Source organism: Cygnus olor, chromosome 10 (genome assembly GCF_009769625.2).
Source record: "Cygnus olor isolate bCygOlo1 chromosome 10, bCygOlo1.pri.v2, whole genome shotgun sequence".
Lineage (NCBI taxonomy): Eukaryota > Metazoa > Chordata > Aves > Anseriformes > Anatidae > Cygnus > Cygnus olor.
Genome location: NC_049178.1, coordinates 10,558,721 through 10,573,652, shown reverse-complemented (window position 1 = coordinate 10,573,652; position 14,932 = coordinate 10,558,721). Strand labels below are relative to the sequence as shown.

General features: G+C 38.5%; 1 protein-coding gene across 1 annotated transcript in view; it reads left to right on the top strand.

The window, feature by feature from the left end:
• Positions 1-14,932, top strand: part of EEFSEC (eukaryotic elongation factor, selenocysteine-tRNA specific) — a 123,878-nt gene that overhangs the window by 37,896 nt on the left and 71,050 nt on the right. Inside the window, exon 4 of the mRNA XM_040568841.1 lies at positions 2,229-2,393. Coding sequence (XP_040424775.1) covers positions 2,229-2,393 — 165 coding nt within the window. The remainder of the gene's footprint in view (positions 1-2,228; positions 2,394-14,932) is intronic.

Sequence of the window (14,932 nt, the reverse complement as noted above, 5' to 3'; positions counted from 1 at the left end):
AAATAACCCTTGCCTCATTCTATGCGCAGGATGCACAAAGCTCAATTACTGAGCAGGCAGTCAGTATTTTGTTTTAATTCTCATGATTCCGTGTGGCCTCATGACTCCATTCAAATACTGCTCTCTGTTCAGAATGATTAATTTCCTCCTGGACTTTTCTTTGGCACTCATCACTGGACTTGAACACTTGGCAAACAATTAATTTACTTCGAAAAGACCTATAGGAAGTGTAGAGGTGACTTATCCCATATTTAGGTTGGGAAGCTGTGGCACAAAGGAGTTAAGTCCAATGAGTTTACTAATTTTGGATGCCAAGTTTAAGGAAACTAGGAACTCTTCTGGGACACACTTGTGTTCAAATCAGAGTACCTGCCAATTTTGATTGCAATTGTGAGTGCTTAGCACTCTGTTTATCAAGCTTTGCGGTTTCTGTTTGGACACTCCGAAGTATACAATCAGTGATTACCTGTGGAAAGTTCCATGCATCATCATTCTCTTAAAAAAAAAAATAAAAATTATTGCATAAAGTGTATAATCTGTTCTTTAGAGCAGCACCAACCTGCCTTCAGAACCATCTTTCTCTGATAGTCTGCCTTGTTTACTGCATGTCTTGCACTTCTGCTAAAGGTAAAATGCTAAGCTTGGATTTATCCTGCACCCTGAATTAGGTCAGGTTTGGAAAAAGCTATATGATGGTATATTGGATAATTACATCAAACACGTATGAACAAGAGAAGTGTTAAAGCAAACTAATGCTTCAGAGGTATCCTTAGTTTTAGCTATGTTCAATTTTTATTTTTTGAGAATAAACTGAGTTTGAAGAAAATAAGTTATGTGGTGAAAGAAAATGAGTTACATGATAAGTTATATGGTATGATGCTTAAACGGTGAAGGGTAGGGCACTTAGGATAGCCGTTTGAGATAGATGGCATGTACCAGATTTGTCACCCCTGTGAGTAAACATTAGGGAAGAGTAGCATGTCTTTGCCCTGGAGGGGTGCTGCAGCAATTTGCAGGCAGCAGAAAGTGTCCTAAAACAGGCGGCATCTTGCCAACGTCTGATATGGATCTGTTGGATGCTGCCACCTTTAAAATAAGGGTAAATCCCTGGAAGCACAAGTCACCAGAAACTTAGGGTTGTCTTGCCTGTAGCAGGCTGTCTGAAAACAGACTCTGCAGTATCTAGAGAGCTGGAGATAGGCAAGTCTTTAGTTTTGCCTTCATTAGGTCCAGGTAGATTTACAGGGCCATTCCGCAGGTTTAAAACCTTTGGAGGAAATACCCAAGTTGCAGCTATTTGTCAACTTAGAGATCTAGTGTTTAGCAGAGCTGGCAAATGCTGAGAGAGCCCTGCCCCTGAGCATTACCCTCTCTCTCCTTGATAAGAGTCTCCTTCTCCATTGTTCTGCCATCATGACTTAGGCTTAACCTCCAGTTTTTGACCTTAAAAGCAGATGCTAAAGGTATTGGCAAGTTTATATGCTGATATTATAACAAAGATCAAAAGTGATTTGAGATGGGTGAACCAGTTCCTGTGAACCACTGCTGGGTATGTGACTGCAATTTTATAATTAGTCTTCTGCCTCTGATGATGTATTTTAAGAAGCATAGTTATTTGTCAGCAAAACAGAAGTCCTAAACTTTGATATTTTCTCTAGAAAGCGATACTTACATAGCTATTTTTCTTAGTGGCTTGATCCTCCAAGAAGTGTTAACGTAAATCTGAAGGGGAAGTTGACTTTGAAACTTATCCCAGTGTAATAGTTTTTCTGGGAGGGAGGCAGGGATGGGGCTAATATCTTTATGTAAGTTAATTTGCACTAAATCAAAAAGGGCTGAAGTAGCAAAATACACTGTAAGACTGTACTTTGAGGGTGGGGAGGAGGGGGAGACGGGTGCAGGATTTTTTTTCATTTGCTTTGCTACAGTGTTTATATTGAGTTTGGCAGCAACTTTATTGCCAGTGCAGTTCTGCTAACCAAGCTAAATGTGCAGCACCAAATCTTTCTAAGGCAGAAAATCGAAGTGTTCCTGCTGCTAAGTGTGCATCTCCTCTATGGCACGCACAGTTAATTTGACATTGGTGCGTTCTAAGCTCGCTGGGAGATGCCTGAAGTCAGTAAAACTGCAAGCCTGTTCAATCAATCATCCGCTTGCCTTCCTTTTGCTGTATGGCTGTCATGACTTTTCACCCAGGCATGGTTCTGCTTTTATCTTTCTTTTCTCAGGTCCTGAAGTCTCAGGCTTACCTGCCATCGAGAGACCCCTCGGGAAACTTCCTTATGGCAGTCGACCACTGTTTCTCTATCAAGGGTCAAGGCACGGTGATGACAGGGACTATTCTTTCTGGCTCTGTTAGCCTTGGTGACAATGTGGAGATTCCTGCCCTGAAGGTGAGTCTCTCATTTTCACTCCCCCCAGTTTTCCTGATAGAAAGAGACATTCAACAAAGAAGAGTGTGTTCGGCAGTCTGAAATTATTTCATTATTTTCAGTGTCATTACTTTTCTGATACTCTAATATAAGCTATGTTTATAATAGGGAGGAAGAGATTAAGTAACGCAGCCAGTAAGGTTACCTGCATAATTTTAGTTGAATGAAGAAGAGGGAAGGCTGACCTAGATGAGTGTGTTTAGATTTTCAACTTCAGAAAAGCAAGGTGGGCATGCTTCCAAGACAGGACATGCCTAAAAAAAAGAATCTGACCAGGTAGGCTTCCTGAGATGTCTGGAAGTGATAGAAGTGGCAAGAAGAGTGCATGGAAATGGCAAGAAGAAGGCATGGAAATGCTTGAAGCACATTATTGTTGTTTGCCAGGGGTTTAATTGATGTCAGCATGTTCTGGAAGAGCTGCTGGAATGCGGTGTGTGGCTTGCTGCGGTTGGGATTTTTAGAGAGCCTGTAGAAAGTCAAGAGGACATTCAGTGGACTTTGAACTGCTTATCTGGTGTTCCTATTTTATTTACAGAGAAGTGAAAGACCAAGCTAGCAGATAAACAGACATTGACAAAGAGAAGCCAGATCACTTGGCTTTTATGGCATTAACAATTTCCCTCAAAGTTTGTTATTTTCAGTTGCTGTTAATGAACTAGTCCTTCCACTGCCTTCTGTGAGACAGCAGATGTCCCATAGCTCGGAGTGGTAGTAGTCGTGAGCAGCATTTTGCTCTTTGCCACGAGCAGCCTGTGAATGTGACTGCTCATAGTGTACAGGTAACCATGGCACAGTTAAAAGGAAGCAACTTTTATAAGTTTGAATTGTGTGTTGTCCTTACCCCTGCTAGCATCATGCAGAGTTTGGTTAGGATACCTATAAAAGGTCAAACCTTTCTCAGGCCTACAAGGTAATGGAGGAAGCACATTTCACAACACATTGTGGTTTATGACTCTCTCTGACCTTTTTTTGCCCTGACCCTATGGTAACTGAGATTGACAGCTGGTGCCCACTGGGCATTTAGGGACATTACAAACCAGCTGCTTTTTAAATTTGAGGAACCCTCTCACCAAATGAAGTGGCATCACCTTCCAGTTCTACTAATGGACTTCGACATCTTTGACCGCTTGAACCTGCACAAAGGAGGGACACAGCAATTAAAAATAAACAGTGACATTCTCAAACGCCCATGCTTGCTCTGATTGGGGCTGAGAGCACCAGCAGTGCATGGATTCCTTTATGCTGTTGTCTATGTAAATTGCCATCTGGGGTTGATTATCCATACAGCAAAAAGAAAAATTATATATATGTTTTTGGCAAAAAGCTTTGACACAGCAAACAGTTCACTATCCGATTGAGTTAGTACTATTTGCTCACTAGCACTTGAAATCCACCTTGAAGAGCATGAACGTAGGATTTCTGCAGCAAAAACATAGTGTTGGCAGAATTCTGAATGTCCATTAAGATTACTTCAGTGGTCTTTCAATCTCTACAGTCTTCCAGTTTATAAACTGTAACAACTTGTGACATTTTTATTTCTGCTTTATAAAAGTTCCTGGAGTGAAATAGTAAGGATTTTTTTTCCCAGCATAGATTCACTTTACTTTACTGATAAGTTTGGCCCTAATCATTTCAAAATATTGGTCTAAGTACATTATGTTTAGTGACTTTAGTTTGTGAGCACATCAGATTGTAGAGCTGTTTTTTATAGCATTCTTTAATTGAAAAAGGTAAGTTTTTTCAGTGGGGGAGAAGTATCTTTGCCTTCCTTACACAGGTGAAAAGAAAAATAATAGCTTAAGAACAGCATCTACTTACGAGGCCAATGCAAAATAGGCAAGAACCACGACTTTTTTTCTTACTGATTGTCTTAACACAAAGTCCTGTGTGAGAAGTAATGTTAAATGCAGTGTGGGATGTCGTCTTCCTTCTGCCCAGGGTTAGTGATTCTGGCTTTGGATTGCACAGTTGCAGACACACTAGAAGTACAGGAAGATTGTATAAAACAGTGATATGTTAGTATTCCTTTAAAGAGAAGATGTTTTCAGGCACAAAAAGTGTTCCAGGTTAGCTAATAAGAATCACTCTGTCTTAAGAGTTGTGAGAGTTCATGGAAGAGGTCATGTTGAACCCAGTAAGGGGGTGGAGACAGATGTTCACTGTAAATGGATATTAAGCCAGGGAGGTAGTCTGAAGTCACTTTGTAGGTATGCTTGTTTCAAAGCAAAGCAGTTGCACCTTGATCTGTCAGTAACATATCTGGTCATCCTGAAAGTGTTAATCCAGCACTGCCTTAGCTGTGAGCAACTCCTGCAGGCATACAGCAGCCACAAAGCATGTTTGTGGCAGCAGGTACAAACACCACTCTTCTTTCAGGATTTCTAAGAAGAAGAAACTTAACTTGTGCTTTATATTCACGATCCTAGCTGTTTTGTTTAATGTAGTTATTGATGAATATTAGAGCAAGCTGATTGCCTGGTGGGTTTTTTCAGCTGATTTTTGCTGTGGGCGGGGGCAGACTAGTGCAGTGCTGTAATATAATACAAAGTTTTCTTGTGTAATAAACAAATTCTGGACACCCAATGATTGGACTGCCCTAGGGAGGTGTCTCTAAGATGTCAGATTTTTTATCTGCAAGGCGCAATTGAGCAGTTATCGTCAAAGGGGAAGAGGAATGTTCATACTGAGTCCAGCCCTTGTTGTCACTGTTGTTTGTGCAATTTCTGTTACTAATACCAAATACATCAGTCTCAAAAGTTGCAAGAAGGTTTATGAACTGCTTCTCTTGTAGCTAGAGGACAGTCATCCAGGTGCTTTAGTACTTTGATATACTTTTAAGAGGTCACCTGAGACATCAAGTATGGAGGAGAAAAATGAGAAGCTTTCTTCTATTTATCTAGTCAAGTCTCTTAGAAAATGAATATCAGTTTAAACCAGTAGTAGTTTTTGTCTTGGCAAGGGCCTATTTGATGTCAAACTACATTGCCTTTATGGACTTGTAAGAAGTATCTCTTCGTAAGTGTAACACTTAAAATAGCTTCATGGCTTCATATGTTTTGGCTATATGGAAAGAGATCTTTTTTAGCTACCTTGTTGGCTAAATAACCTTGGTCTGTTTTCTGGACGACATTCTGTAGCTTTTAAGATTCATTGAACAAAAAAGTTCTCCAGTGTCTGATAAAATGGCCTTACAGATACTATTTGGGTTATTACCTTCAAACCACTGTAGCTATTTGAACTCTAACATAGTTCTGCTTTTTCCTGTGTGACTGCTTCAGTCTATTTGACATTCCAAGACCTCTGATCAGTGAGCTTTAGTATGTAAGTCTAATAACTAATTTCAATGTATTTCAGAACTTTATGCAAGATCATATAGAGTTGCACTATTGAAGAGGACATAAATTATGTCAGAGGACATAAATTTCTATATTTAAATCTCAGAAAACAAAGTTGGTTAAAAAATCCACTGAGTCATATCACAAAGAAACTTGTATGTGGAATTTCATGGTGAAATTTTAAACGTTTACCACTTCCATTTTCCATTCCTTGTTCCTCAAAGTATACCTCTTCCAAAATTCAGGATATCTTGATTGTATTTTGCTTTGCACTGCAAGTAGAGCCAATGCTAAATTTTCTGAAAGGATACCTGACTGCTGTTTCTATACCTGTTTTTTCAAGGCTTCTTGGGTGTTCCTTAACCAATGGTGCTAAAGCAGCCATTCAAATGCTACAGTTCATCTGCTGGGGAAGAAGCCTAGCTCACGTAGAAGGTGGCTTGTTTGTGAAATCTTTTGTTCCCCTTCCTAGGGGTATGTGAGAGAAGGATACCTTGTCACTGAGTACAACTTGCTGTGTTAGCAGTTATGTCAAATATTATTACAGGAAGTTACTAAGATTCATTTAAAACTAACCATTTTGTCCCACTGTTCTTCTTGGGAGCCTATTCCAGAACCTAAATTCTGTGATGGCTAGAAATGTCTCAATTTCCACCTTGCTTTTCCCTTTGAAGCCTGGCTTTAACTTACTGTATCAGTACTTCCTTGTTATGATAAACTTTTCAGCCAACTTTCCTTTTCATTGATATGCTGTGAAGAAGGGCAGTTCAAAAAGTGTGTGTGTGGGGGGAATGAATTAAATGTAACTGACAAAATTGTTTCCCGGTGAGAAGACGGTTCATAATACATATTGAAATATGTGGGTAATAAAATATGAGTGTTAAATTCTAAATCAATAAATTAAACGTCTGTATAATGTTATACATGCAGTTTAATTCTGAACAAGTATTGAACTGTTTCTTTGTCTGCCACTTCTAAAGCATGGGTTGTATTTTTTGGAGATTTTCTCCTTTCCTAGAAAACATCGGAGTGAATCATACTGGTTTTGTATCTGCTGTGGCATTTACTTAAAAGCAAAACATGCAGGATTTGGCTTATTGGAAAGCATTTTTTCAACGTTTGGGGATATTATCAGTTGTTTTGGAAGAATTAAACTCCTCAGCACAGTTCTTTGTGGTTAAGTAAAGGATTAAAGACCTGATCCAGTGCCCATGGAATAAAATTTAGATCTGGCAATAAAAACTTCTCAAATCTTTTTGGCTTGATCTCTTAAGAGACTAGGAATAGCAGATGCTGAGCTCTTTTAAAGATCAGTTCCCTCATTTTCAGTGTATACTTCTGTAACTTTTTACCATTTATGACTCCTTAAAGAAAAAGACCACAAAGGAAAGGAATCCATTTTAATTTTGGAAGAAAAAAATCTAATTAAATTCAGACTTTAAAAAGACTCATGAGTTTTGTACGCTGCTATTTTTTAGCCGCCCACTACTGATGTACAGTAGCTAGGTTTGTATCACTTGCCATTTTTATTAAGCCTCATGCAGGTATAGTAAAAAGAGGGAGCAAGATCAGGACTTGCTGTATTAAGCCATATTCTATTCAGGACCAGGGATAAGACATAACGGAGGGAGCAGGATGCTTATCAAGGGGTTTTAAGTTTTTCTTCTTGGTCAGAGCAGAAGGGAAGAAAGCCAGGGGGAGAGCAGCCAACCTGAGCAGTGCTAATCCAAACCATGCGCTGTATTTTTGGAACTTGTGTGTCTAATGTGATGTCGTAGGCAGAAAAGTGGCCTGGTCAGTGCTGGCTAATTAACTCTTCAAATACTAAGTAAATTGATAAGCAGCTTTCTTGAGGACCTAGGTTGTACCCTGTGCTCCCTGACAGCTAGCTACGGTTTGGATACAGATTGTCCTCTAATGGATGAGGAAGAATTATTCAAGAAGTTGTACGTGTTTATTCCTACAATAGATCAGAAAAGTAAGGGATTTGTGTTGCATCTATCTACTTAAGACATCTTTAAATGACTGATGCATGAGAAAGTGCAGCATTGTTGGTAACTATAATGTTCTCCAAGATAGACTTTAACTTCTACGGTATGTCTGTGGTGCTGATTGTTCAGGTTTATCTGCAGCTTTGGCTGGTTGTGGTTAATACATGAGATGACTTAAAATACATTTTTTGTGCTACTGCCACAGATAATTTTGTCTTGATAGTTAGAAAGTGCGGAGAGCTATTGGTACTCTGTTCAGTGGGGTTCAAAATGAAAAAGAAATTGGGGATCATCTTGACTGTGTCCGAGTAGATGAAATTACATTGAGAGTTGAACTTTGTGTTTTTTCTTCAATGTAATGACTGATTTTCTTAGATAAGTGAAATTATATTTCTTCTGTTCAGGTTTTAGTAGATGATCTGTCTCATGAGAATTGTTTAAAAAAAGCTGAAGAAGGTTGTTACAGAAATACAAGGCAGAAATACAGGAAGGAAACTGAGCTGAAGAAGAGGAAACCCATGGACCGTCAGGAAAATGATACGTGCGGGGCTTTTCTGAGATTGGTCTTGGCACTGAAGTGTAATAGTTTCATTAGTGATTGTTATGGACGCAGCTGGCTGCTGTGTTGTCTGTGTTGCTCAGTATTCTGTATCTCCCTGGGGATATCGATGTACTGGGTTGCTGGATCTGCGGCAAAAGCTCAGTGTCCAAATACAAAAGTGCCACTACTGCAGAAATGGAATATGTGCATGTACACTGGTAGTGAGAGAGCCAGCTTCAGTACAACTAGATGTGTAACTAACGTGCAGGTTTGTGACAACAGAACAAAGTTGAAAACCAAACGTCTAAGCTTTTAAGATGATACCTGACATTTAGATTTATCTTTATTGCTTTAGCCTCCCTCATGTGCTCATTCCCTTCGTCTTCTATTTCCATCTCACTCTGTCTCTAGCTGCTTTTCCAGGCTCAAAGTTTGCTCTTCAAGGTGACTGATCTTTTCCACTTTCACCATAGCTTGAAGAAACTTTTTTTCTCTGTCCTTTTTGTTAGCTGCTGTTGTTGCAGTCTTGGCTTGAAACCTCTGTTTGAAGCCAAGTACCAATCAAGGTCAGATGAGAAACCTTGGGATGGCATTTTTTAACTCCTTTCCATCGGCTGAAGCTAGAGCAGGTCTGATGAGACAAAGGGGAGAGAAAGAAAAAAGACATGATAAACGCTGAATGGTGGTGTCCTCCAAAGGGCAGTTTCTGATGATGATGGATAAGCAGGTTCCGATACCACCTCTAAAGGATATGCCAGCTATTGATTTCCTAGGGCTGAATGTCTTGCATTTACTGTTAAAAAGGAGCCATGCAGCTATCCAAAATGGGTACTCTAAGCAATGCATACAAGTAAGTTCTGTACAGGAGGAGAAAAGTCTTAAGATGACTTGAGGCATTGCTTAGATGCAACTGAACAAAACCTGCCTGTTATCCTGGGACTTACTAGATAATGTTTCCTGTAGAACAGTTGCTGGTCCAGTAATCAAGTGTTTCATCTTTGTGATTTACACTGGGGTTCAAGATGAGTTTGAAACTAAGTCAATGGACGTTGATATAGTAATCACGGACTTCCATACAAATGCCTTTTTGTTTAAACTTTGGTAACTTTGTAAAGCAGAGGATGACTGTTTTGTGTTTGCATAACTTGTTTGCTTAAGCATCGCTGCTGCCAGGTCATTAACTTCATTTTTATTTATTTTAATTTACCAGGTAGAATTGTTATCAATCCAATTCAATTGAAAACAGACCCACATGCACGTACACATATTGTTTGAGCAGGAATCTTATTGGAATGCTTGAATAGTAATTGGAAAGGTAACCTCCTATATGGTAAACATAGCTTTCACATTGCATTCCTGCTGTGAATGTAACTTTAGTATGAGGAGGCTTAGTTAGGTCAGTGAGTAACTATCATGTTTTAAATATTTAAGTTCAAGTGCTGGAGGCTTTGGCAAAATGTCAGTAACCAGAATGAAGGAAGGGAATGTTGCTTTTTGTTCTTCCTTGGTCATCCATATACAGTACAATTCCTCATTTGATCAGGCTGTTAAGAAGTAGAACTATTCAGCAAGCACAGTGTTAACTAAGCCATGTTCTATAAACTGTAAAGTTCTGATCAGATCCATGCAGTGGGAAAAAAATGGGTTTGTGCTTTGGAAATATTACTTAACCAAGGCTTCTGAAGGTGACCTTCTAGATTTGACCAAAAGATAGACCAGTATGGGCTAGTGCATAAGTACCTAGGAATCTAAAATCGCTCTTACCGTAGTGCTTTCTTGATGAAGAAATGAGGTTTAACTTGGCAGGCAACTCAGTACCACGCAGCCTCTCGCTTACTCCCCAGGTGGGATGGGAGAGAGAATAGTAAAGGTGAAAGTGTGAGAACTCATGGGTTAAGATAAAGACGGTTACTAGGTAGAGCAAAAGCCTTGCACGCAAGCAAAGCAAGGAATTCGTTCAGTACTTCTTATCAGCAGGCGGGTGTTCAGCCGCTTCCAGGAAAGCAGGACTCATCATGCGTAACAGTTTCTTGGGAAGATGAAAGCCATCAGCTCGAATATCCGTCCTCCCACCCCCACCTTTCTTCTTTCCACTGTCTTCTGTTGCTGAACATGTCATGTGCTATGGGACATCCCTTTGGCCAGGCTGGGCCAGCTGTCCTGGCTGTGTCCCCTACCCAGCTCCTCGTGCACCCCCAGCCTGCTCGCTGGAAGAGCAATAGAAGCTGAACAGTCCCTGGCTCTGTGTAAGCACCACTCTGCAACAGCTAAAACGTCGGTGTGTTATTACTGCTGTTTTCATCAGAAACCCAAAACAGCGTCATATTAGCCTCCCCAAAGAAAATTAACTCTGTTGCAGCCAAAACCATGAAATGAAGTGTTCTAACACCATAGAAAGTCCTGTGGATTTCATGCCTTTTCCTGTGTCTTCCTGAGACACCATCCCCCCTCTTCATAAACTTCATGCTGTTATTGCTGTGAAAGTTGCAGGAGAATTGACTTTGCTATTTAAACTTATTCAGCTCATCACCTGAATCTCTTGTTGTATGCCTGTGACAATAACAGGTATTGTTTAAAGTAAATTTAAGACACATCTATTCAGCATTCCCATAATACTATATTATAATAGTTGGTGCACTTTGAAATGAAAGAAAAAGTAATACTGGAGAAAGACAATATTTACAATATCTGCTGGAATGATATAATTATGGAAGCTGCACAGATAGTACTGTGATGAACAAGATACAAATGCCTAGATACAGATTTTCATTTGCAGCTGGCTAAAATGAAAACTATAAACTCCCAGGCTCTTCGTGGTTTTAAATATTAACTTGAAAGCATATGGTATAAACTAGCTTCTTTTTTTCTTATAAATAATCAAGAATAAATGTTTCACACTTTGTGAATCATAATGAAAAGGTCAGCCTTTTTAATGAGTCACTAATACATCTTTAAATGCTCAACTATAGACTGAAGTTTTCACAAAGGTCTTATAGTTTAGATCTAGTAGTTGACCTGTTTTCTATCTAGACAACCTGTTTTTTTTTAACATTCTATGAATAGGGCATGTAATAGATTCTGAAAAAAAAAAAAAAGGCAGAGATGACCTTACTGCTTGTTCAGTTCAGGTAGCAGAAATCAGCAATGAAAACAGATTAACTCATTGGAAACAAGGATCTTGTTATGTGGAGACATGGACTTTTTTTTTTCTTCAGCGGAAAAGAGAGGTACTGAAAAAGATGCTGAAGTTTACTTGTTCAATGTAAGGCTTCAGAACCTCTTGAAGTTCTGCTCTTTTCTCAGTCTTCATCCGACCACTTTGTTTTTCAGTTCAGTTGGTATTTGCCTTTTCTTAATGTATTTACTGTATAAGGAATTTGAATAGGCTTCTGTGGTAACCATTTCTAGCAGAGTTTTTTTTGTCTGATGTGCAATGCCTGGTATATTGAACTGCAATAAGTTAAATTGTGGTTTGGGGGAAAAAATGCTATTATAAATTGGTTTAGTTTTGAGACATAGGCGTTGTTCACATGATATTTGCTTTGTCTACTAGAAGACACAGATCATGCTTGTGGAGATCAACTGACAATACTTTGAAGTCTTTAGGGAATGAGGAATATGCAGGTATACCACAAACACAGGAAATGTTTTCTGTGGTTTCCACAGAAAAGAGGATTGTGAGGGGAAACTTGAAAATACGTATTTTTATGAAAGGACTGAAATAAATGCCTAATAAGACTAAAACGTCCAGTTTGTCCTTGAATCAGCACAAACCAAAGCCAGTTAGTTTAGGCTAAATGGAAAATAGTATACAAATCTTTGTAAAACAATAAAACACAAAATCCTACCCTGGATCATTGTGTGCTGGGTTTTAGGAGAGAATTGGAGGCAGGTGGTGATTGACTAGGAATGATGTTTTGCACAGTGTAATAGTGTTGCTATTTCACATATTTCTTCTGTTGTTGACATGATGCTTGTTTAAGGGGAGAGAGTTGTTTTTACTAAATGTATCCAATTGGTAAGGACCTGCAAATTAATGCTTCATTCCAGTCTTGTCAAATGCCACTTGATTGTTTAGGCTGTAGAGGAACCTATTAAGTGTGCATATGCCCTGTGTAGCATCCTTGTCTTCAATCTGCTATGGGTAGAGGAAGGTCTCTGATGTGGTGGGCTCCTAGCTTGCTCTGAGCCCTTCTGGGAGGTTTACTGTGAGCCTGAGATGCTACATAGGAAGAAAGTTTAATTTATTCTGATGTATTAATATTTATTAATATTTTTTTAGGCATGCAGTTTGCTAAATAGGGGGAAAATGATGGAAATGTTCAAATTGGTAGAAGTCATATCTGTTCTTCCTTCCTGCAGTAAATGCTAACAGATCAGTGAAGAGTTCTAAGATAATTAACATTATTATTCCTAACAGTACAAAAAAATTCAGATTTCTTTCAAGACCTTCCTACAATTTGTGTCCCTGCTTTGTTTTCCTCTTTGCTTACACCACCCACCCATCCTTTCTTCCTGGGTTGTTAAACTTGTGTTTTTCAAATCCACTTTACAGATGTGTGATACATTCAGATTGCAGATAAATAATTGTCTTCTGTGAGATCACAGGCTCTTTCCCCACTTTTAGAGAAGCTGTCAAATATTTCAGAATCTCTGAAAATATATTTGATGCAAGCTTCAGGTTGACTGTTTAGAACAGTAGAAACAGAGGTAATAGGAATAATAAGAAGGAAAGGGAAGTCAACTGTGGCTTCAGTTGTCTCTGTTAATCTATAATCTTTAAAACAGATATAGACTTAATACTTTTCACTTGGGGTATTACCGGAAGCATTAAGCATATTTCCATCAATGTGGTACTCCATGGCTTCGTGTACTTTTTTCTTTAAAAGGGGGATATTACTGGGAGGAAGCTAAACATTTTTTTAACAATGCTCACTCTTTAGTAACAACACACAAACAGGAATGTGAAGGTAAGGGTTCTGTTCACAGGAGTTGCTGTTTGAGTTTGTGTGGCTTTAGAACATAAGCTTCCTGTGTTAATTTCAATTGGAAAAAGCAAAAGCATGATCAATTTCTGTATTTTTCTGAAGGTCAATTCCAGTTCTCATCCATCACGTTGCACATATTTAAACTAATTAATATTGTTGATGTTTTGAACATTATTTTATATGAAAAGATGGGCAAAGCAATTCATTTTTATGTCAGGCTTAAATGGGAGGGAAGCATAAAGAAAAGTTAACACGCCTGGCTTTGTGGTTATGGTGTGGCTTGCAGGAGAGACCTAGGCCATCTGACGCATACATTGCAGATAGTTGTAAAAATATGTGGTAGTTATTCACAATATGTAGTGGGCTGAGTTAATGTTTGTTTGAATCCATAATGTTCAAGTTATGTGGCACAGTGAGTGTAACTCTGTGAATCGTTATTGCTTTTTGATTTTCCATTTTATTGTTTCCCTGGTGGACAAGGTGCTTCCGGTCAGCTCAGCAGCAAAGTTTTAGTCCTGCCTTTCCGTTGTTCACTTTCATCCAGCTACAGTGTCTCCAAGCAGTGCTTTTTCCTTGAGTCAGGATTTAGCTAGATTTCATCGGAGAATACAGTGATGTGATTCAAATATTTATAATTATGCACAGTACTTCAATGTATGCACACTTGTTTTCTTGCTGTTTTCCTGTACACAGAAAATTAAAGGAAGATAGATGTGTTAAAATGTGATTTATATTTTAAAGTTTTCCCTGACGTGTCTAAATCTCAAATTGTGTGGTGGTAATTTTCCGTAAGTGAGCCTTTTTTGAATAGATATATTTTTTTGAATCTGTTGGAACTATGCCTGTATTTGAGCATGGCTATGTAAAAATGACTCTTGTATCTTCTTAATGTTTCGTATACTATTAAAGTTTCTTGAGAGCTGTTATTCAGAATTTTAGTTCATCTGATTTGTTTTCACATTTTAAAAATAATGGCACTTGTAACGGATACCATAGCTTCAGTCTTAGTCCTGGTGGGAAAACTGCAAACTTTAAATAGCTTTAAAAGGAGCTTGTTGGAAGCTACGGTACCTGTGGCATGTATGCTATGTGAAAAGTGGCTTTTTATATTTTAATTTCAGAAACAATATACATTAAACATGAATATATATACATTATTATAAATATATAAAAATGAGTATGTGTGTATATATTGAAAAAAGCTATAAAGATGGGCTTTCTTCACTCCTTTGTGTTGAAGAGTGAGCTTTAGGGTCTTGTTCAGATTGAGTTCAAGCAGTTAATTTCATTTTGTGTTAAAACCCCCACCCCTCCTTCTAGCAAAGATAATGGATTCCACCTAGTGTTTTTAACCTGTCTGTAAATGAAATGTTAAGTTCTTGGTTGCCCGATACAGAAGCTATGAATGACATATTCAAAAATCTTTCCTCTACCATTTTTAAAAAGTGGGATTTGTAATGAGAGGCTGACCATGTCTCCCTCATTAATAATAATTACTTTTCAGAGAGCACAGGAAGTATTGAATGTTGGGAGTGTGGCGTTATTGGTTGCTTTGTTGTTGTCAGGTTTTCTTTTCCAATATGGGTGCTTAGAGTTAGGGTTATAAAGGAAAAACAGATTTTTGGAAATACAGGTACCACTCAAA